The 25,015-nt window shown below is 41.2% G+C and overlaps 1 protein-coding gene across 4 annotated transcripts in view; it reads left to right on the forward strand.

Annotated features, from left to right (window-relative positions):
* adck1 (aarF domain containing kinase 1) overlaps nucleotides 1-25,015 on the forward strand; it is a 430,485-nt gene that overhangs the window by 113,293 nt on the left and 292,177 nt on the right. For 2 of the 4 annotated variants that reach the window (XM_022199420.2, XM_051940189.1), the window contains 2 exons: nucleotides 4,423-4,616; nucleotides 8,752-12,728. In XM_022199420.2, coding sequence (XP_022055112.1) covers nucleotides 4,423-4,616; nucleotides 8,752-8,911 — 354 coding nt within the window. In that variant the 3' untranslated portion in view covers nucleotides 8,912-12,728. Of the gene's footprint in view, nucleotides 1-4,422; nucleotides 7,875-8,751; nucleotides 12,729-25,015 lie in introns of those variants that run through there. The other 2 variants (XR_007938328.1, XR_007938304.1) reach the window with 2 other exon arrangements.

A 25,015-nucleotide genomic window follows, 5' to 3' on the forward strand; every position in this document is an offset into this window, starting at 1 on the left:
ACGTAAAACTCCAGTCTTGTTCTAGTCCATTCATTTTTCTCTATATATTTTTTGTTCCTTCTTTTCCTTCCTTTCCCTCTTATCCGACCACCCTGTCTTGCAAGCAGCCTCATAATTCTGCATTTTTCTTCCTTCTTCCCTTCTTAAACAATATGTACTTCTTATCCTCCTTTCTTCATGTTGGTTGGAACTGAAAATCTTAATTTCGGACAACGACAAAAGAATTCTGTGTCTTCCTTTCATGACTTGTCATTATGGTGTTCCTTGGTGAAGTGTACTGATGACAGTCTGAAATGTTTTTATACATTACAATCAGTTTCTGGTTCAAGCGTATGTAGCTGTGATTGTTTGTCACTTAAATGGGTTCCATCTGGTTAATCAGGTACTGTCTGGAAGTTTGTCTAGTCAAACTGTCAAGTCTTAGTATTTCTCGCTTCACCAAAATGCATTAAACTCACAACCAAATTTTGGAAGCCTTGTTACCATGGCCAAGACAAAGGATGGAGAAGCTCCTCTATCAGGGTCTGAGGTATGTGCTCAGGCCATTGCTCTTCAAAATGCAGGAAAAACTGGTCAGCAGGAAGCTGAAGCCATTGGCAGAAGTATTTACAGAGAGCAGAAGTGGTAGCAAAGCTACAACAAAGGAGGATCCTTAAAAGACTCACCTTGCTCAGGACGTCCATCTGGTCTAACTATACGAACCAAGGATCTGATGGGAAAGGTGGAGGGTAAAAGACACCAGTCATGCTGACGACTCAGTCAGAAGCTGAAACATCTGGGAGAAGATGTTTTTTAAGAGCTCTGAGCATCGTTATCTAACAGAAACATTGGGGGCTGAAAGCTTCAAGATTCAACTGTTATGCACAATATTAGACCAACAACATTCTAGAAAAAGTTCTGCTTCCTGTTTTGGCCAGGAGGAAAAAATCGAGGCCTATGACGGAACGGAAAATGTTTAACAGACGTTCTGTGTTTATAGAAGATGGTGCTCACGCTGTCTGTATGCCTCAGCAATGGTGCTCTGAGCTTCTACCTGGCTTTAAGGAGGAATGGAACCCAAACTGTCCTGACCTCAATGCAACTGAGAACTGTTGGGGAATCCTGAACAGTCACATCTTTCCCTGTCCCCCATCAACCACCATGAAACAGCTCAACTCTAATGGGGGAAGATAGAACCATCCACACTGATGAACCTGGTACATTCCATGGAAGACTGAAAGCTGTGATCAAAGTGAAAGAGTTATAGAGTTAATAGTGGTTATTGAATGAATTGATTATATTTCATTTTCAATCTTTGAGCTTTGTTTTTCTGGTGAGAGAACAAACTTTTGCGATGCGGATGTTGTACAACTTGCTATCCCTACCCCGTGCAACACAGAGGAGTTTTAGTGTTGAGCTCCAGCTTCAGTGAATGGGAGAGAGAGGCACATTCTACAGGAAGCAACAGTGTTGTTGAGTTACATTTGATTATAAGACAATAAGGAGTTTTTGTCATGTAAAAAACTTTGAAACATGTTATGTCAATTTACTGAGATGTGTTCAGTTTTGTTGCACAATGCAGAAAATTGTAAAATGAAAGAGAAAAAATCTTGAGTTGGTGACACTGATACAATGAGTATACAAACAGTTTTTCCCACCAGATCCAAATGATTGAATGGCTCCAGCAGAGGAAAGATTTTTAATCTTTTTTGAATTATTGGCCTTTGAAAAACACGGGTGGTCTTGGGGAACTGTTCCAGTGTTTTACTGTTTTGACAGGACAAATTGTTGATATGGATTCATTTGTCGGAGATACGTTTCAGTAAGATGTCTTCTGTTTATTTTGATTTCTTTTGGTTGGATGACCATGAGTTATGTTTTAGAAGAGGAACCTTTTTCATGGCAGAATGTCTTTGCCAGGTCTGAGATAAAAGGCAACATATTTAGTTTGAGGACTGAGCAGCAGAATAATGTGTGTTTATTATGTATTGCTCCAGTGGTGGTATATTGGTGTCTTGTAAACACACGAGGATTGTCCACACTTGTGTGCATGGCACAAAAACAAAGAAACCAATCAGTCATGTAGGACCATAAATACTGTTGTGGCATGTGTAACATGATGTACTTGCATACGTACAACTCAGTATTTTCAAGCTTCAAGTTTATTTTTATCTGTTTCACATGTGTAACTACAGTCATTGTGTATTGCAGCTGTGAAGAATCAAGAATGTAACTGAATGCTTTTGCTCATAAAAATCATGAAGTCGTTCAGTTTTTTGTGTCTTGAGAGACCACAAGAAATTGAGTTTTGAACATTTTGAACAATATATTTATTAATATTTTTTGTATGCAGGTACATATATATGCATTGCAGTATACATTACAAGACTTACTCAGTTCTGCAAATAGTTTTAACCATAATGTGGTACTTGCATATGAAACAGATTCATAAAATAAGGAAATGAAGAAAAGAAAAAAAGGAAAAATAAAATAAACATCTCAGACATGTAAATGCATAAATACAGTAGTTTATACAGAAAAACAGGTAGTCCTGTCATTCCTCTCATTCTGGCAGTTCCACAAGGTTATACATCACAACTATTTATACCTCATCACTTTCATCTGTTAAATTTATGGATTTTACAAAAGCAGTAAAGGGTCCCCACGTTTTCTCAAACCAATCCTCTCTCCCTTTTCGTACATATGCCACTCTTTCTAGAGGAAAGGTTTTTAACATCTGCCTCACCCAGTCTACTAATCTTGGTATGCAAGGTTTTTTCCAAGAGTGCAAGTAATTTTTTAACATGCAGGAGGCTTGAATCTATTATTATACGCTCACTCTTGGTGTGCTTATGTCGCCTTGGATAAAGTCCCAAAATAAAGTGAGCAGGGTTCATTGAAATATTTTCAGAAATAATATTTTCTATTGTTTGTTTAATCTCTGGCTGCACAGTGTGTAGTGGTTAGCACTTTCGCCTTGCAGCAAGAAGATCCCCAGTTCAAATCCCGGCCTGGGCCTGGGATCTTTCTGCATGGAGTTTGCATGTTCTCCCTGTGCATGCGTGGGTTTTCTCCGGGTACTCCGGCTTCCTCCCACAGTCCAAAAATATGCTGAGGTTAACTGGTTACTCTAAATTGCCCGTAGGTGTGAATGTGAGTGTGATTGTTTGTCTGTATATGTAGCCCTGAGATAGACTGTTACCTGTCCAGGATGTCCCCTGCCTTCACCCGAGTCAGCTGGGATAGACTCCAGCACCCCCCGCGACCCTAGTGAGGATAAAGCGGTGGATAGAGAATGGATGGATGGATGTTTAATCTCCCCCCAGAATTTTTTAACCTTTGGACAATCCCACATACAATGGTGTAAAGTTCCCTTTGCCTCATTACATTTAACACATAAATCTGGAATGTTGCTGTTAAACTTATTTAATTTAACCTTTTGTAATATATGTTCTCAACAACCATTTGTGTTGTAGCAGTTTAAATTGGGTATTGATTGATTGAGTGTGGGCTTTGGTGCAAGTCAGTTCCCCAGTCCTCTGATGTTATGTCCATCAGAGGACTGTTATGGAACTAGGCGGGGTGAACCCAAGCAGCATGCGACAGGCAGGCGGGTGAATTAATAATGAATTTATTGTGTAGAAAACAAAGCAGAAAGGCACTCCATAAGGGAGGCATGGGGAATAACAGAACAGGGGACTAAACGGGAACTAAGGGCGACGGCGCGGGGCCATGGTGGGAGCTAAACTCAACTAAGAACGGGGAGAGGTGACTCACGTAATGTCCGGGGGTCAGGAGACAGGGCAGAGGCAGACCTGATGAAGCCTGTGATGGGGATGTGACAGGGGCGGCGGAGCAGGCAGAATCCGGGGCAGACGAAGGGGAGTTGCGAGCGGAGGAGTGGAGACGAACAGACGTGGGTCCCAGGGTGGAGGGGAGGAAGACGGAGCAGGCGAGAAAATCCAAGGGCCGGGGAGAGAGAGACAGAGTCCAGAAACAGGTGTGCACTCGTTGGGGAACCGCAGGCAATGACCCAGCGTCGCGTTGTTGGCAGAGCCAGGCTTTATCTGCAGCTGACTGCGAATTGTGATGCAGCTGCGCTCCGTCACAGCCGCTCGCAATTAGCCGGAGCGCAGAGCAGGAGAGGGAGGGGCCATGACATTTCCACTCTTTCCGTTTTGTATCTGAAGTCTCAGATACACTTGACACTAACAGAATGTGTAGTTCTGATATAGCCCCTTTGTTTAAGTAGTTTTTAGACATAATTTTTTCAAGATTAGATATTTGGGGCCTGGATAAAACATTGTTTTGGCCGGTTCTAATGAAGCTTCTAAGCTGAAGAAATTTGAAAAAATATTTTTTTGTCTATTAGTCACATTTTGAATCAAAATAAGTGAAAAGGCCAGCTATAAAACACTTGTTTTGTTGTGTGTCTCTGGGCAGGACGTGGAGATACGGAGCAACGCAGCTCAGTACCTTCCCCAGATCAGTGAGCTGCTGAACAGAGTTCCCCGACAGATGCTGCTGCTGCTGAAGACCAACGACCTGCTGAGGGGCATCGAGACCACTCTACAGACCAGAGCCTCCTCCTCGTCCTTCATCAACATGTCCCGCTGCTGCATACGAGCCATGGCCAGGTAAAAACTCTACACTCTCTTATACTCTCTGCTCTCTTGTTGTACTGTTTTTTTGTTTGTGTAGATTTAATTTAGGCATTTTAATAGTAGCATTAACGCTACAGTGAAAATTTAATGAAAGTAAAACAGATGCTGTGAATGTCAGTTTGAAAGAGTTCATTCCACAGTATTTGACTGAAAAACCTGCCATGTAATTGAAAGTGGTGTTGAGACGTTGTTGTCTTGCGCTCACTTCACACCACAGGTAACAATGCAATGCTTTGCAAAAAAAAAAAAAAAAAGACAATCCTTTGGGTCTACATAGATTTTAACGAATGCTCTGTGCTAGCTGGAAATAAGGTTTCCTATATGAGGTATGCAGGAAGAATAGAGTATGAACAGACAATATTTTTGTTTAATGTATTTTCATCTCCCTCCATGCAGTGCAGGCTTTTTAACCATCTCACAGAAATATATTAGCTATGTTGTGTTGATTTCCACCAATTCCATATGTGCAAAAGTAATTATGTGACTGGACAACACAAATGGATTGTTCACACATAAATGAGCGAAAGGTATCGAGCCTTCATTCTAGCTTATTTTTTCATCAAACACCAACATAAAGAGCAGATAAAAGAGGATGACAGAAAAACATCTCATCTGTTAGAAAACAGAAAAAGGCACTAAGAAACGGATGCACAAAGTACAGCTGCAGCTCAACAACTTCATGAAAACGCGAAATATTGCATTTTTTTGATGATAATGGCTTAAAGTCTATGAAAATCAGTGATCCAGTATTTCAAAAATATCAAACATTTAATTTCATGTGTGAGTAAATTACAGTTTGTATGGTATAAATATGATGTTCCTCTCAGTCTTGTTCACTACACTCAACCACAACCCTGGGAAAGACGGCTGACTTGAAAGTTGTCCAGAAGATCACTGACACCTTCCACAAATTTCATTTGGAAATTGAGGTCATAGAGTCTGAAGGAAAAGTGGAGAGGCTCACAATCCAAGACATTTGAAGTTTCCACAGTCTGATGATCTGAGATGTCATTTCATCTTCTAGCGTTGGTCTACTGTGTTTATCAAGTCCAAAGTCAACGCAGTGTCTACCAGGAGGTTTCAGAGCACTTCATCTGCTGCCAAGCTTCATGGAGATGCTGATTTCATTTTCCATCAGGACTTAGGACTTGACCACAAGGTCAAAACTATAACCAAATGCTTTGCAGAAGCATCACATTACTGGGCTTGATTTTCCAGCTGACTCACCTGACCTGAACCCCATAGAGCCTCATATGGGGTATTGTCAAGACATAGGTGAGAAACACCAAACACAAGAATACAGACGAGCTAAAGGCTGCTATGAAAGAACCTGGACTTCAATAACACCTCAGCAGCACCACAGCCTGATCACCTCCGTGCAATGCTGGTGTAGTAATTTGTTGTGAAGGAGCTCCAAGCAAGTATTGAGTGTATAAATTGAATGTATAAATGAACATATTTTTGACAAATTGGACATTTCCGTATTGTAAAATCTGTTTTTTGTAATTGCTTGATTATATATTATTTGAGATACTGGATTTCAGATTTTGAAAATCTAAAAGCTAGATCTGAATTTGCCCAAAATACAAAGACAAAACATTGAAGTTTTTGGCGCAAAGGTTCAAGGACTATGGACATCAGACATCAGAAATGAACCTTTCTGCGAGTGATGGAAAACCAGCTGTGTGGTAAAAGACAGGAAGTGCTTATGGTCCAAACCATTCCACATCACCAGTAAACCATGGAGGAAGTCATGTGGTGGCCTGGACATGTAACTGGCTCACTTGTCTTTATTGTTGACAGACCAGATGATGGCAGCAGCTGGATGAATTTAGAACAGGACAGACACATTTAGTTTGGATTCACACAAAGCTGTTGCTCCAGTTTCATTGATGAGGTAGCAAGACTAGCCAACTGCTCTGAAGGCCTGGAATATAGAACATTTCCACAGAAGATATTCCAAATATTAGACTTAATTGCTTTTATTTGCTTTGGCTCTGATACCTTTTGGACATCTGTCTCGTTGTTGTTTCATCTCAAGTTCAAGTGTTTACGATAGCAAAAGCTGTCGACTATTACCATTCTTTGGAAGGATGCAGTAGAAATGTAGATCTTCAATGATTTTTTGAAAGCATTTCAAAATATAGAAACAGGGTCAAAGTAGGACTTCAGTGGCAGCTGATTGGACTTGCAAATCTGCCGCAGTTTGAGGAATTCTTTTATCTGTGAATAATGACCTTCAGTTTCTGTAATATATGAATACATAGTGGAAAGGGGAGATAGTAGCAGTGACAAAACAGACAGAAAATCAAACTGAGGGGACAAGTTGGTGGCTTTGCAAGGGAAACTGATATGTTTCCTTACAGGTTGGGTGAGACGTGATGTGTACTATCATACACACACACACACACACACACACACACACACACACACACACACACACACACACACACACACACACACTCTCTCTCTCTCTCTCTCTCTCTCTCTCTCTCTCTCTCTCTCTCTCTCTCTCTCTCTCTCTCTCTCTCTCTCTCTCTCTCTCTCTCTCTCTCTCTCTCTCTCTCTCTCTCTCTCTCTCTCTCTCTCTCTCTCTCTCTTGACAGTGGTAGAGTTTACCTGAATAAGCACATCTTATGAAATATTAACCAGGTGTAGTGCCATAGATGTATACAGTAATCCTCCCAGGGGATCCTGCAGTGCCACCTCACTCCTACACTCCAGCATTATGTGCTCATAGTTGCTCTGTTTCACTGTATCACAATCCTTCTATGACTCGCATGATATTCCTGTGCTGTGAGCCAGCAGATCCAGCCCCTGTCAGGTGTATAGCACCTTCTCTCATATGTTCTTGATATTTCTCAATGCCCCATAAAGGAGGTGAACATGATTACTGCCAGGGCCTATTTGTGTGCAGTTAAAATGTTGAAAACACACATGAACTGAAAATTTCCACAGCTGTACCTGTCAGTACTGGTCTATACATGATCACTCTGAGATTCAAAGGATTGTCAGGCTAGACAGTGATCCATGCTATTAATAATAATTAAAACAGTCTAGGGCTGCTCAGTGGATCAGTGGTTAGCTCTGTCACCTCACAGCTAGAAGATCCCCGGTTCGTGTCCCGGCCTTCCTGGGATCTTTCTGCATGGAGTCTCCATGTTCTCCTGTACATGTGTGGCTTTTCTCCAGGTTCTCCAGCTTCCTCCCACAGTCCAGAAACATGCTGAGGTTAACTGGTGATTCTAAATTGTCTGTAGGTGTGAATGTGAGTGTGATTGTTTGTCTCTGTGTGTAGCCCTGTGATAGACTGTTACCTGTCCAGGTGACCCCTGCCTTCACCCTCAGTCAGCTGGGATAGACTCCAGCCCCCCATGACCCTGATGAGGATTAATCGATGGATGGATGGGTAACAGTCTAAGCCAAATATCAGCTTTCTGACGTTCTTTTCTTTCAGCTGCATTTCACATTCTTCTTTATCAGCTGGAGCTATTACTGATATGGTTGAAGGTACTAAGGTGTTCATTGCATTTACTTTGTTCCTTATCCTGCTCTCAAACTTGAAGCAATAAATGATATGCTCAAATACTAAACTTCATGTAAGGACATCCCGGCGTCCTTATCAAGCAGGAAGAAACAAACAAACTATGGAATACTTAAGTCTGTTGCCTCATTAATGGTCCCTCCACGCTGTAATGGTCACTACGTCATACACTGCAGAACTGTTAAGACATTTACAATTATGCCATTGTTAAAGTCTGCTATTGTGGCTTAACATTGTGTATGATTCAACCAAAAAAATGAGTTTGTCCCCTTGAAACGTTCTGAAAATGAGCATGGATGTTCCCTGTTCTACCAAGGATTCACCAAACTGCTTGTTGTGTGGTTCAGGATGCCCCTATCAGCAGGCTTTGTGTTTAAGCAGAACCGAAACCCCAGAGCAGGCTTTCTGACATCCATGGAAAATGCTTTGAGATGTTATCCAAACCTGGAAAATCTCCTCTTCTCTAAAACCGCAAAACCCAGCCATAGTGTTATAAGCCATGCCGACAGTTTATTTTTATGTTGTGAGATTTCACCGTCCACCTTCTGCTCCTCTGACTGACAGGCACAAGAGGAGCAAGGCTCGGTCTGGGAGGAGGCGTCTCCAGATCACGCTGGCAGAGTCTCTGAGCCTGTGGAAGCTCTCAGCGTATGAACTGCTGCTGTGGCTGAAAGGCTCCATGATGGGACACTGGCTCGCCGCTCTGCTGGCATTCCTGCACTGAGACACATCTGGACGTCACACTGGAGCATGAGCAACAGGCTGGAACTACAAGATCTCAAGGGGTTTTTAATACACATGTTCACGTGCCCATACACCCACTCACACACACGAAGAAGCTCCAAATATATTAATGACAAAATCTGTAACTTTGGTTCATACAAGGACTAAACATGTTGAGGTCTGTGCTGGCTGCTCGGTTACCACAACATTTACATCTGTTCACTCAACAGGGTCAGATTTTATTTATTTTCATGATTGTGACAGAATTTACGTCATATATTTAATATGAATAGTACATGAATTTCAATAGCATAAACCCTGAAATCGGCTGAAACCATCATCCTATAAAGAGTATTTACACCCTGCAGGAGATTAGACCCAGAACCTGCACTCATCTGGCAGCCTGCACAGTAGTGCGTGGACAAATAAACTGGATAGAATAGAAGTGTTTTGGGAAGTGTGGCGACCATAAGAACATGTACATATGTCAACACAGACGGCGATGCAGCAGACAGCAGAGACATGCAGGTGGACAGAAAAGAGAAGGTCATGATCAGATGCTGGATAATTCATCTTCTCCTCCATATAGGACTAAAGAGGGACATCCCACAACACTATGTACCAACAAAGTGGCGAGGACTGCTGAAAATCAGATGTTAACCTGATATGAAGAGTAATTATCTGATTTATGTGCAGTCTTTTTGAGTCTTTAGTCGCTGTCTTGAATCACTGCAGAGGTGATACGTAGTTCAGTCCTGATAGTGTTTCTACCTGGATGATGTTGGACTACTGGTTGATTCCTGCTCCTCAACAGAATACCTCATATCACAGAATGTTCTGGTGATGCAGAATGCTTGCATAGTTTAGGTTTTTCCGTTGTTATGTTACTGTACAGGGTGTCCCTCAAGTCTGGACACATAGGAAATCTCATGAAATATATTATTGTTTGGCCTTCACAGATTAAATATGGCTTTGTCAAAAGAAGAAAGAGTTGAACTGGAACGTCTCAGTGGACATGAAGGATGGACATATGGAAAGATAGGATTAGGGTTTGGTAGGGTTTGGGTTACATAAGGTCAGAGCTAGATAGGGTTAGGTAGGGTTAGTAGGGTTAGGTAAGTGATTTTTGGGGGGCTCGATTGAATTTTAGCCATGAGCAGTCTTTTAGTTTGGGCTGATATATTTGGTCGTCCAGAATGGGGTTAGTCCATGACACTTCCTGTTTCTTTAAACTTTTTAACCACCTTCACCACCGTTAAAAAGCCAAGTGGAATCTTCCTAAATTCATCTGTTGTCCCTCCATATGTCCATCCTTCACTGAGAAGAACCAGTTCAACTCTTTCTTCTTTCCACAAAGGCATACGTATTTAATCTGTGCAGACAAAAAAATAGAGATTTCCTGTGTGTCCAGACTTTAGGGACACTCTGCACAGCGATGGATCATGTTTACTCTTTCATTGTTGTTCATCGGTCAGATACTGTACACTCATTCCTCAAACACACCGCTCACGTTTTGGACAGTCAGGGTTTGACTTTCTGTGGTTGGTCCAAATTGGGACACAAATGCTTCCGTGGTCAATTCTCCCCCAGCTCATTGCCTTCATTGAGTCTTTATTCTTTACTTATTTTTTTTCAGAAAGTGGCTTCAATTATGCATTTCCCTCTCCTCATCTTTACACAACTTTATATTTATGTATACAACAGAAGTGAGTACACCCCTGTTCAGTATCATTTCAGTGTCAAATGATTCAAAATTGTATCATCTCAGAGTGACTGCTTTATTCCTAAGTTAAACTTTAGAGTATTTGCTTGTGTCATCTTAAAGAGTAACAGCATAGATTTATTATATTCAGATCAGTAGCCCCAAAGTAGGAACTTGATGTAACCACAGTCATTACTGGAGTTCAAACCTTTTCTTTTTCAAATGTCTATCTGTATTTTTGACAACAGACTTAATTCTCCTGTGATGTCATCAAATTCTGTTTCAATGGTCACAAGTCTGTTCACTTTTGTCGCATTAACTTCCTACTTAAGGGGCCTGTGTTTTTAATATCGACTTTTTATAGTATCTGTCTTCTGATTGTCCATGAGTGGAAATACTCAGTTGTTCAACTTAGAAATAATGGAATTATTCATTGGTGATACGCCTCAGAATCTTTTGACATTTAAGTGATATTGCTTTTGTGGAATGCTGTACTTTGAGAGGCCTTGCTTTGTCCATTCAGTGCATAGAAGTGTACTGTAGATGTGTTTGTTAGGAGCACCATGTCAGAATTATGTGCCAGTGTTACATCACTCCAATCACCTGTTATTTCTGGAGTCTGTTTGCACTGACACAGGCAGCTCTAGGAGACTTTAATGAAAAATAAAGATTAATAAATATATTTATACCAGCAGTCAAAAGTTGGACGTGGTTTTTAAAGATGATAAAATGGAGCAGTACATTGTTACAGAAATGAATGCAGCACTTGTTTGTTTTTGGGGTTGTGCAAGTTCCCTCGAACCATATGGTCAAAATATTCTCTGTATTTACACTACCGTTCAAATGTTTGGGGTCACTTAGAAATGTTCTTATGTTTGAAAAAAAAAAACATTTTTTTTCAATGAAGATAACATGAAATGAATGATTAATCCAGTCCAGACATAGTTAATGCAGTAAATGACTATTCTAGCTGGAAACAGCTGATTTTTAATGGAATATCTCCATAGGGGTACAGAGGAACATTTCCAGCAACCATCACTCCTGTGTTCTAATGCTACATTGTGTTAGCTAATGGTGTTGAAAGGCTCATTGATGGTTAGAAAAGCCTTGTGCAGTTATGTTAGCACATGGATAAAAGTGGGAGTTTTTATGGAAACATGGAATTGTCTGACTGACCCCAAACTTTTGAATGATCACATCCATTATTTTCTTAGTGTTTGAACCATGTATAATGTAGGCATTTTATAGAGCTATAAAAATAACTTCAGTGAAATACAACATGTACTGTCCATGGCATGGACACTAGTGTCTCCCAACAATCCCCCAATGCAGTGCTTCACCTTTGATGAGTAGTATACAGTTGGGTAACACTACCCATGTCAAAAATGATGCAGAGATAAGCCAGAGAGTGTTCAATAGACCATTTCAGACCCAGCACTACTGTTGGAGTTGTTCCTCATCACTCCCTGTGGCTTCTTTACGTCGTCACTGTAACAACCACTGCATAGACTGTCTTTGGTAAATATGAGAACAGAAGATTGTGCAAAATGCATGCTTCTGAATGAATACAACTGATCCCGATAAATACTGTAAAAATCAATAGCTATACTCTCTCTCTCTCTCTCTCTCTCTCTCTCTCTCTCTATATATATATATATATATATATATATATATATATATATATATATATATATATATACATATATATAGCTCAACAGGTTAAGCAGGTGTACCATGTGTAGGGGTTGGTCCCTGACGTAGCGGCCTGGATTCGATTCTTGCTCGTGGCCCTTTGCTGCATGTCTTTCCCCCACTCTTCTCCCTCGTTTCCTGTCTGTCTCTTCACTGCACCTATCAATAAATGCTGAAAAAGGCCCAAAAAATAAAATATTAAAAAAGAAAACCCCTGCCTATGGAGTGAGTATTGTACAAGCCCAACAACAGACATAACCCTTAAAAATACCATAATTTCAGTGTCAAAGGTTCCTTCTTTTTGATTTTATCAGTGCCCACGTCAAAATGTTGGGAAAATATATTGTATTGTTTGCCAGAACAAAATGGTTGGATGTTTTATCGTTTAATAAGAGACTTATTAAAAGGAAGCAGAATGTAGAAATGGAAGTGTACAGTGTTTTCTTTGCACCACTACTCATCTTTATTTACTAACATGTTTGACAAGGAACTGCACAGACTGTGAATGTGGTTCCTATACTGGGTATATACTAGCTCCTCGTGAATATGTAGTGTAGAAGCAAAACAAAAAAGTAGAGAAATCTTAATCATTTATTGTTTGTCATCTATCTAGTACAAAGTGTATTTCTTTCTCTTTCATTAACATTTATATTATTTTAGTGTTTGTTTGGTAAAGATCTAAGACCAGTCTTTGAGTTATTTACTTTGATAGTTATGTATACCAGCAAATGTTAACAAAATCTGACAACACGATGTCTTTTTTTTTGCCGCCACAAAAAGACCAAGAACACAAAGTACTCCTGTACCAACAGCCCGACATACTGTATGTACACTGTTGCCCATAAAGCTGAAATAATTTTGTTTTCAGGCACATTCTTCTTTTTATTCCTATCTATAGACATCAGTAATCACTTCTGACCAGGTTCAGTGATTACATTCTGATCCAGTTACCAGGTGAAACCAATTCATGCTAAACAACCGTTTGTTGCAATAAAACACAAAACATTCGCTATGTTGTCCTTTTCCTGCTTAAAGTCTTAGTGCAGTAAGTCCACATTTTCAGAATTAGCTGTATAATTTTCAACCAAATTTGACTCAGAAGTTCCGACACAATTGGCAATATGCTAGAGTTGTTGCACTCCGATAGGACGGACACAAACAAGCCAACATTGCTGATTTCCTTGGAGTATTGCAGAGTGTAGTCTGCAAAATCTTCAAATGTCATTGAGAGGAGGGTCATTTGAGGCCACGAAAATTTCCAGGAAAACCACAACTAACTATCAGGTGAGATGATTGGCGACTGCTTAATGTGTGCTGTAGAAGCTGGAAAATGCTAGCAACCTGCTGTCATTGTTTATGGAGAAGAAACCATGGAATCAATGTTTCCCACCAAACTGCAAATCGTAGATTTCTTCAGCATTATTATCGAGCAAATAAAATGACCAAGTATCCATGCCTAACTGTTCAACACAGTGTTGCTCAACTTTGCTGGACTAAGGAGAACAGATTACAGCTCGGGCACTAACGACATGCGGTCTTCATGGATGAGAGCCGCTATAACCTTAAACGTGTAGACAGGGGTGAAAGTAGTTATAAATTCTTGCCGGTACTATTACCAAAACCCTCATCTCACTCTAACTTCATGTATTTTTTTTTAGTATTTTTTAGGTTATTTTCCTCTGCATTATTACTTTGACAAAAAAATCTTGACTGTTCTGTAGTGCTTCTCTCCGTTTGTATTTAAAATATCTATCTGTCGATGATAACTGTTGTAAATCCTTCTAAAAGTTTTTCAGCCAATCACAAGAACGTGTGGAATTTCAGGTGGAATTTACTGCTCACCCCGTCCCGGTGCCAGCGGCGCTTGTTGACATCTATTGACTAGTTGTGGAAAATGTCCCAGTGCAATAAATCAAGCGCACCTATTTGGTATTCGCTGCTATTGGTCATAGCAATCACTGTGTTACGGAAGTAGACACGCATGCACACTCACATACTGCTGAGGGAACTCCGGTCGGTAGCAGTCAGCCAGGCGGCGTACCGGTGGAAGTGTGGCGTACCGCTACCAGATCTTTTCCTGGTACTGCCTGCCGCCACCAGATCTTTTGTCGGTACGCAGTACCGGACCGTACCGGCTTACTTTCACCCTTGCGTATAGATGAAAGACTAAGTGTGAGACCCTCGGTGATGACCGCATCCAGGAAGCCACTGAAGGAGGTGGCGACTGAGTGATAGTATAGGTCGATATTCATTGTGGAGAAAAAACACCATTGATGGAAATATCAACGTTGTGTACCGGAACATCCTGGAGAACTGTTGTCTCGCACATGCAAGAAGGGTTTATGGGAACAACTTTAGGCTGAAAGACGACATTGAAAGAGCACATAGGGCAGCTGCAGTGGGAGAACTTCATGCAGAAGGAGCAGCAGATGCTGTGGGCTACTTGCTTGCCTGATATGAACCCTATGGAGCATTCCTGGGATGCCTTAATCCAGCTGACTCGGGCGAAGGCAGGGGACACCCTGGACAGGTCGCCAATCTGTCGCAGGGCTACACATAGAGACAATTGAATACACAGTTTTCAGAGTTTAATTGTAGTTTCATTTTTACTGTGGTTTGTTTGGAAGAGTTTTGAGAAGATATACAATTTGTCTATCAAGAACAAATCACATTGCCACAACCATTTCATAAGAAGAGGTAAAAACATACTTTATTCTAACTTTATGGGCAGCAGTGTATTTTGTTGGTCCATAGAACCCCAGTGATGTCGACAAACCTCTCTCATTTACGGAGCCCCCTAGGGGACATCCTTCGTGTTGTATTTTCTCTCCTTCCTGTTTGTGTTATATCCCTTCCTGTTGTACTTTTTCTCCTCCGCGTTTGTATTTTATTCCTTCGCGTTTGTGTTTTTTTTCCTTCCCGTTGTACTTTCTCTCCTCCGCGTTTGTGTTTTATCCCTCCGCGTTTATTTTTTAAGGAACACTTTTGTCATTTTTGCCCTCCGCCTTTATTTTTTAAGGAACACTTTTGTCATTTTTGCTGTTGACAAGTTGTTTTTCAAAGACGGAGTTCGCGTTCAAAGTCGAACTCCGCGTTTAAAAACAAACTCCGCGTTCAAAGTCGAACTCCGTCTTGGGCCCGAGCAGTGTCCCTCAGTCTGTTGAGCGTGCAGCAGGGGAGTCAGAGGACGGATTCCTACGGTACTGCTTCCTGTCCAAACTTAGTTTGGAGGTTTGCTTTGCCTGGCACACCGGCTGATCATCACCTTGGGACATTACACGCCAAACGGTAAATAATTATTTTAATGAATACCACTGTGCTTCGTCTATTGTTCTGAACTCTGCTTATCTCAAGTCACATTAGCCCTTTCTGTATTTATCGCAGTTGGACTGCTTCGGTTTGCACGCTAGCATGAAGCTAAAAGGAGCGCTCGTTTTTGTTCAGTGGGACCGCGTGCTTTTTATACATTCAGAGAAACAGTCGTGGTTTGGCCAGTAGAAACGTTGACAAAAACGAGCGCTCCTTTTAGCTTCATGCTAGCGTGCAAACCGAAGCAGTCCAACTGCGATAAATACAGAAAGGGCTAATGTGACTTGAGATAAGCAGAGTTCAGAACAATAGACGAAGCACAGTGGTATTCATCAAAATAATTATTTACCGTTTGGCGTGTAATGTCCCAAGGTGATGATCAGCCGGTGTGCCAGGCAAAGCAAACCTCCAAACTAAGTTTGGACAGGAAGCAGTACCGTAGGAATCCGTCCTCTGACTCCCCTGCTGCACGCTCAACAGACTGAGTGACACTGCTCGGGCCCAAGACAGAGTTCGTTTTTAAACGCGGAGTTCGACTTTGAACGCGGAGTTCGACTTTGAACGCGAACTCCGTCTTTGAAAAACAACTTGTCAACAGCAAAAATGACAAAAGTGTTCCTTAAAAAATAAAGGCGGAGGGCAAAAATGACAAAAGTGTTCCTTAAAAAATAAATGCGGAGGGATAAAACACAAACGCGGAGGAGAAAAAAGTACAACGCGAAAGAAAAAAACACAAACGCGAAGGAATAAAATACAAACGCGGAGGAGAAAAAGTACAACAGGAAGGGATATAACACAAACAGGAAGGAGAGAAAATACAACACGAAGGATGTCCCCTAGGGGGCTCCGTACTCATTGGTGTCACTCATTATCTTTCGATGCATTTCTACATAAATTTCCCTGCTTCCTGCATAGTAAGATGACAGTAGATTGGAGACAGGTTGTTGTTTATCTGCCAGCCGTATTTGTCCATCATAGACTGTTAAAAAAGATGGACAGAGTCTGCAGGTCTGAAAAGTGAAACCTTTAAGTTTCTTAAACCTGCATTCTTTCTAACAGCCATCAGGAGGCAACTACTCTGGCCACAAATTAAGTCTGACTGTACACAAGTTTAGAACAAAATGACCCCATTACTCACTTGAATACTTAACTCTGTAAACATTTTCCTAAAGGGCTTATGGTTTCAAAAACTACACTCAACAAAAATATAAAATAAAATAAAAACATTTGTTTTTGCTCCCATTTTTTATGAGATGAACTCAAAGATCTAAAACTTTTTCCACATACACAATATCACCATTTCTCTCAAATATTGTTCACAAATCTGTATAAATCTGATAGTGAGCACTTCTTTGCTGAGATAATCCATCCCACCTCACAGGTGTGCCATATCAAGATGCTGATTAGACACCATGATGAGTGCACAGGTGTGCCTTTGACTGCCCACAATAAAAGGCCACTCTGAAAGGTGTAGTTTTGTTTTATTGGGGGGGGGGGAGGGAGGGTGTCCACTCCTCTTCAATGGCTGTGCGAAGTTGCTGGATATTGGCGGGAACTGGTACACGCTGTCGTATACGCCGATCCAGAGCATCCCAAACATGCTCAATGGGTGACATGTCCGGTGAGTATGCTGGCCATGCAAGAACTGGGACGTTTTCAGCTTCCAAGAATTGTGTACAGATCCTTGTAACATGGGGCCGTGCATTATCCTGCTGCAACATGAGGTGATGTTCTTGGATGTATGGCACAATCATGGTGTCTAATCAGCATCTTGATATGGCACACCTGTGAGGTGGGATGGATTATCTCAGCAAAGAAGTGCTCACTATCATAGATTTATACAGATTTGTGAACAGTATTTGAGAGAAATGGTGGTATTGTGTTTGTGGAAAAAGTTTTAGATCTTTGAGTTCATCTCACAAAAAATGGGAGCAAAAACAAAAGTGTTGCGTTTATGTTTTTGTTGAGTGTAGTTTCAAGACTTTCTAAACACAGCAAGATCCAAATTTCCCTTTGACTCCCTGTAAGCTGGCAGCCGGTGACCGAAGGAAAGAACCAAAAAGAGAGGGGGAAAAATGTGGATATGAAGCGGGTGGGGACAGCAGATGGAGAACAGAGAATCAGTACAGGATGATCTCGATTTACATTAGAATTCCACTCCTATGGCGGGGTGGAACGCTGTAAGTCAGAGCTCACATATGTACATAAGTACCTATGTCACTTACACACGTGGACAAAATTGTTGGTACCCCTCAGTTAAAGAAGGAAAAACCCACAATTCTCACTGAAATCACTTGAAACTCACAAAAGTAACAATAAATAAAAATGTATTGAAAATTAAATAATCAAAATCAGCCATCACTTTTGAATTGTTGATTAACATAATTATTTAAAAAAACAAACTAATGAAATAGGGCTGGACAAAAATGATGGTACCCATAACTTAATATTTTGTTGCACAACCTTTTGAGGCAATCGCTGCAATTAAACGATTTCTGTATTTGTCAATGAGCGTTCTGCAGCTGTCAACAGGTATTTTGGCCCACTCCTCATCAGCAAACAGCTCCAGTTGTCTCAGGTTTGATGGGTGTCTTCTCCAAATGGCATGTTTCAGCTCCTTCCACATATGTTCAATGGGATTCAGATCTGGGCTCATAGAAGGCCACTTTAGAATAGTCCAACGCTTTTCTCTCAGCCATTCTTGGGTGTTTTTGGCTGTGTGTTTTGGATCGTTGTCCTGTTGGAAGACCCATGACCTGCGACTGAGACCAAGCTTTCTGACACTAGGCAGCACATTTCTCTCCAGAATGCCTTGATAGTCTTCAGATTTCATCGTACCTTGCACACTTTCAAGACACCCTGTGCCAGATGCAGCAAAGCAGCCCCAAAACATTACTGAGCCTCCTCCATGTTTCACCGTAGGGACAGTGTTCTTTTCTTTGTATGCTTGGTTTTTGAGTCTATGAACATAGAGTTGATGTGCCTTACCAAAAAGCTCCAGTTTGGTCTCATCTGTCCAAAGGACATTCTCCCAGAAGCTTTGTGGCTTGTCAACATGCATTTTTGCAAATTCCAGTCTGGCTTTTTTATGAGTTTTTTTCAGCAGTGGTGTCCTCCTTGGTCGTCTCCCATGAAGTCCACTTTGGCTCAAACAACGACGAATGGTGCGATCTGACACTGATGTACCTTGGCCTTGGAGTTCACCTTTAATTTCTTTGGAGGTTGCTCTGGGCTCTTTGGATACAATTCCAACGATCCGTCTCTTCAATTTGTCATCAATTTTCCTCTTGCGGCCACGTCCAGGGAGGTTGGCTACTGTCCCGTGGGTCTTGAACTTCCGAATAATATGAGCCACTGTTGTCACAGGAACTTCAAGCTGTTTAGAGATGGTCTTATAGCCTTTACCTTTAAGATGTTTGTCTATAATTTTTTTCGGATGTCCTGGGACAATTCTCTCCTTCGCTTTCTGTTGTCCATGTTCAGTGTGGTACACACCTTTTCACCAAACAGCAGGGTGACTACTTGTCTCCCTTTAAATAGGCAGACTGACTGATTATGAGTTTGGAAACACCTGTGATGTCAATTAAATGACACACCTGAGTTAATCATGTCACTCTGGTCAAATAGTTTTCAATCTTTTATAGAGGTACCATCATTTTTGTCCAGGCCTGTTTCATTAGTTTGTTTTTTAAAATAATTATGTTAATCAACAATTCAAAAGTAATGGCTGTTTTTGATTATTTAATTTTCAATAAATTTTTATTTATTGTTACTTTTGTGAGTTTCAAGTGATTTCAGTGAGAATTGTGGGTTTTTCCTTCTTTAACTGAGGGGTACCAACAATTTTGTCCACGTGTGTACCTACACCAACACAGTGGTGAAATTATAATCTAGGACATAAAACACTGTATAGTTAAAAGTAATAACTTTTTAAAAAGAAAGAACAAAAAAGAGAATGTTGCAAATGTAGTACATCGGAATGATGAAACAAGACTTTCTTAATAAATTTATGGAAGATGGCGATGTAATGACAAAACGCCATAGGTTGAGAACGCCGTAAACCGAGGGCCTGCTGTACAAGCAAAACAATGAACATTTTTGAGGTTGGTGAGGCCAGAAACTGTAGATCAGAGACGTGTACCTCCAGATCCAGAGACACCTGCAGAGATGATGAAGCAGAGTATAGGGCGACCTGCTGATTGACAGAATGTTCTCCGTCAGGTCCATCACTCACTTTCTATGCTCTGTTTCAAGAGACCAACAGGTCAATCGCCAAACTCCAAAGTCAAGGCTTCAAAGCAGTATTCCATGAACTAATGGCTGTACAGTGGTGGAAGGGTGATTTCCAGAGGGAAATACACCTGTTTGCCAATGCTGACTCTCATGCACTAATCGTTTCCTTAATGGACTCTTAAAAAGACTTAACCGCTGTTTTTCACACTGTCTGGAGGCTGTACGAACTCGACCTGCACAAGAAAAGGATATAAATATGGTACATTCCATTGTTGTGGAGATATTTCAGTCAAAACTGAAGACCAGGACCACCTAAATAAGACCGCAATCCCAAGATTTACCTATCCTCGTCTGAAGAATGTCAGGGAGAAGCCATTGCAGCACATGCCAACAGTTTGTCTCAACCTCTGAACAGTCTAAACACAGACTAGATGGAATAAATGGCTTTTAACTCGCATTCTTTCACTTTTATCTGAAATTCAGCTCAGACTCTGAATATCATCCTCTCATTTCAGGGCTCACATGCCATAATCCCTGCAGCAGCCAATCTCAGAGACACACTCGCTAGTCAGTCTGCTGATAATTTGCCTCTCTGTACAGCTCATCCAGCCAAAGTGCATAATTGCAAAAATGTCCAAAAGGAGGAAAGTATTTCTCCTCCACGCGTTGGACATCCAAGCCAGTGTAATGGGTATTTTAACAGGATAGTGGATGTGCTTATTTGCAATGCCCCGTCAGGTGAATTGAAATTTGTTTCACATTTGTTGGTATATTCTCAACATGTCGGCACACATTTTCTAGAACTGTGCTGCTGTGAGTTTGTGATTGTGGATTTGACCAGGGTTGCAAAAGCTGCATGCACACACAAAATGCACACTGTTGGTAATATGTTCTACCTGTTCCAGGGATAAAATACACATTTTCACCACCATTAGCTTCCTGTTTTACAAACTAGTGTGCTCTCACCATGGTGTGTGTGCGTGTGTGTGCGTGCATGTGCGTGTGTGTGTGCCACAGGAGGACCATCCATCTCGATCACATGGAGCCACCCAGGCCTGCCCTGGCTAATAAGAGCAGCTCTCTCTTTCTGCCTCTCTGAAAGAGAGAGAGTGAACACTGGTGACCCCTCCCTCTGTAGAAGGTGTGGAGGAGTATGAAAGGTCACCATTTACATGCTAAAGTCAAAGTGTCTAGAAACTGTGTTCAGATTGTCTTTAAAGGTTTGCTGTGCATCCCCTCCATGAAAACAAAAGCCTGGTTTTAAAACCCACATGTATTGGGTTCTGTTTAGGGCTGCTAAATGTGTTTGAATGTGTCCTGGCTTAGTTCCCAAACATCTTCACCTGGCTGTCTCCCTTCATAGCATTTTTGTTGTCAAGACAATCCCCACCATAACCTGTCTGTGAAGCTGTACACCATGTAGCTTTGACTTTATACTGTATGGCAGCTCTTTTGACCTGCTCAGGTCCAAGCATCTCTGAGATCTCTATTTACAATGACGTCTTCTATCACTCAGAATTTCAGGCTGCTGTGCCCCTGAAAGACTCACAAGTTGGAAACTGTCTTGTGCAACTGTGACAGTTGGTCACTGTGAGCTGTCAGCAAAGCCTTACTAACACTAGCAAACCCAGGTTTTTTTTGGCTATAAAGCAAACCCAGAAAGTGGTCAGAACACCCCGATACCAAACTGACGACTCTGGATAGCTACAATTAGCATCTGAATATTTGCAAAGGGGGCTGCAGGGCTACCTTGGCTTTGTCAAACTAGACCACCCAAACAGGCAATCAAGCAGACGACCTTTTTACATATTCCTGTGGGGTCACTGCCTGGGTGTGGAACGGTGCTGTTCACAGATCAACAAGTTGCAGGTTGCCTACCCCTGCTCTACAGTTGCAACCGAAATTATTCAACCCCCAGTGCCAATTTGGGTTTTAAGTACTATCTACAACTTTTAAGTTGTTTGGAATAAATTTAACATACAAGTGGGCTCCACAAGGAACAGTCTTGGCTCCATTCCTGTTCACTCTGCATACATCTGAGTTCAAATACAGCACTGAGTCCTGCCACATTCAGAAATACTCTGATGACACTGCTATCGTGGCATGTATCAGAAATGGACATGAAGCTGAATACAGAGATCTGATAAGTGCCTTCAGTGACTGGAGTCACAAAAACTGCCTGCTACTCAACGCCTCAAAGACAAAGGAAATGATCATTGATTTCCACAGATCCAAACCCCCTCTTCAGTCAGTGAACATTTGTGGCGTGGACATCGAGATGGTGACATCATATAAATATTTAGGTGTCCACCTTGATAATAAGTTGGACTGGTCTACAAACGTAGACTTCGTCTACAAAAAGGGCCAGAGCTGACTGTTTAGCCTCAGAAGACTTCAATCTTTAGACATCTGCAGTAAGATGCTGCAGATGTTTTATCAGTCTGTGGTAGCAAGTGTCCTGTTTTATTTTGCAGTCTGCTGGGGAGGCAGTATAACACAGAAGGATGCAAGGCGTCTGAACGAACTGATTAAAAAAGCTGCTCTGTGGTTAAAATCACATTGAACAGATTGGAGGATGAGGTGGAGACACGGGCACTGAGCAAGATGGAGGCCATTCTTACAAACATGGATCATCCACTTCACATCTGCCTCAATGAACAACGAAACATCAGTGGACGGCTCCTATCCCTGTGCTGCAGGACTGAAAGATTCAGGAAATCTTTCTTGCCATCAGCAGTCAGGCTATTCAATTCAAAGTTAAACAGATAAGAGCCCTGACAACTGAATTTCTCTTCGGGGATGAATAAAGTGATTCTATTCTGTTCTAATCTATTCTATTCTAAACATCTGAATGTAACCAATAATACAAGGATTTTCTCTAAATTCCATACAAAATGTTAATTTTAATAACTAGCACAGTTTCAAAATTATTCAACCCCCTAAGGAGCATTCCTTATAAAGACACACAATTGCAAATCAAGTGTGGTTAATAATGCCCGAAGCTTTTATAATGTGCGTGAAAGCTAACATTAGTACTGCAGTTGCAAATTCTCTTTTCTACATGCTTGGATTTGCATCTTATAATTTAATATTGTATAATTGAGCATATCAAAGTCAAGAACATTGCCCTAAAAAATTTAGAAAAATGGCAATGTCCGTGCATAAGCAATGAAATGGATCCAAAAAGGTAGCATGTGCACTAAATTGTTCTAAGGATATTTTTGACAGCGCAGTTCGCTAGTTAATAGATTTACATAAAGTGGCCACACTACCTGACCAGGGAGAAAGAATAACTTAACCACCACTACCACCAGATTTCTATGGAGACAAGTGGCAAAACGGATTTGGATGAAATTTCCAGGGAAGGTCAAAAATGATACAAGGACCAAGCGATTAGATTTTGGCAGTGATGCAGAGTCATAGTTTCTCTGATGTCCGTGATGTGCAGGTGAAAGAGAAATGTCCGTGACACTGACTTTCTTTATAAGTTTTTTATTAAAAGTTTTTTATTAAAAGAAAGAACAGCATCAGTACAGACAAAAGTTGCCTGGAAGGAGCCCGCCAATTGATTCCTCCTATAATGATAAAACCAGTATCTGATCAGGCAACATGGTCTGCCTGTGGAGGATTCCAAAGCCAATAAGAATTTCACGCCAAACAAAGAAGTCAGGTCGCTTTTATACCTTCTGGTAAAGGATAGAATTACATCTGGTTCATGTTTGAAGACCCCTTACTCAAAAACAAGACCACTCTTGAATAGAACCCCCCTGCTCTGAAATCCCAAAGGAACACATCCATCTTCTAGCTAGACATGGGTGCCTCAAAAACAACAGTTGATCTGTTCCTAAAACTAAAAAACACATTCCAATGGCATGGGTAGAATTAGTCACCCGTGTAATGCAGGTTCCATCTGTGGTCAGAGACAAAGAACCACACCAGAGCAAACTCTACATATAACAAGCAACTCATATCAGATACTAGAACAAACAAAACAGATTCTATTCTACTAACTTATTAAGTAATACATGTCTCAGATCAGATACTACAGCAGCTTATAGTCTGGATCCATGGATTTGTTAAAGATTTCTGTATCCTTGCCAGATAGTGGCACTGCGTCACTGTAACCATGACAACCAGTGAACACTACATCAGCTGCCTGCTCACGATAACATGAATTCAATTCAATTTTATTTATATAGCACCAATTACAGTCAAATTGTCTCAAGACGCTTTACAGAACCCATATGCCTGATCCCCAGAGCAAGCCCTAAGGCAACAGTGGCAAGGAAAACACTCTTTTAACAGGAAAAAAAAACCTTGAGCAGAACCCGGTTCTTTATGTGGGGAAACCATCTGCCTGCTGGCCGGGCGAGTTGAGAGGGACAGAAGAGGTAGCGGAAGAGAGGTAGAGAGGTAGAGGAAGAGAGGGGTAGACAGGGGGAGGGGAACAGGTAACATAAAACACACAATTTGATGATAAGACAGACGATACATACAAAGTAGAAGGTCAGCAGCAGCATCCCACAGTGGACATGATAGAGACTAGAGCAGTTGGTGGGACAGCTCTGGGACCAGGGACAACATGATTGTGATCCTACTACAAATCCATCACTGAGGACTTATCAGGACTTATCCATCAGAAATGATCCAAGGAACAACTGATTAAATTGTGGGGGCGTTTCTGAGTCCCATCAATTCCCGCTACATATTTAGGTCACATGATTCAGTATCCGTACATAACGTACACATGCAGAACACACGCCTGTGCTCACCGCAAGTTAATTTGTTTTGTGGGTACATCTGTATTAAATGGACACATTCTATGTTGCTGTGATTTCTGATCATCAATAACTAATAAACAAATGCTGCATTTCTGACATACGGGGGAATGAGCAGCCTTGGAGGAGGACTGCTCTCTCTGAGAGCTTTTCTAGTTTTATTTTCAACCACAAAAAAAAACATTCATCGAGGTTTGGCATGCTTATGAGTAATTTTGGGCTGACATGATGCTGCATTTACAATGAATTCAGGTTTACCAGTGAATTGTGTTAAAAATGAAAGCAACTCCCCTGAAAGTTCAACTTATCTCTGCAAAAAGTGTATCATGGACGTATTTTCCATATTTTGTGTTTTTGATTATGTTTCCTCATGTTATGACAGCATTCTTAT

Source organism: Acanthochromis polyacanthus, chromosome 1, assembly GCF_021347895.1.
Source record: "Acanthochromis polyacanthus isolate Apoly-LR-REF ecotype Palm Island chromosome 1, KAUST_Apoly_ChrSc, whole genome shotgun sequence".
In the NCBI taxonomy this organism is placed as follows: domain Eukaryota; kingdom Metazoa; phylum Chordata; class Actinopteri; family Pomacentridae; genus Acanthochromis; species Acanthochromis polyacanthus.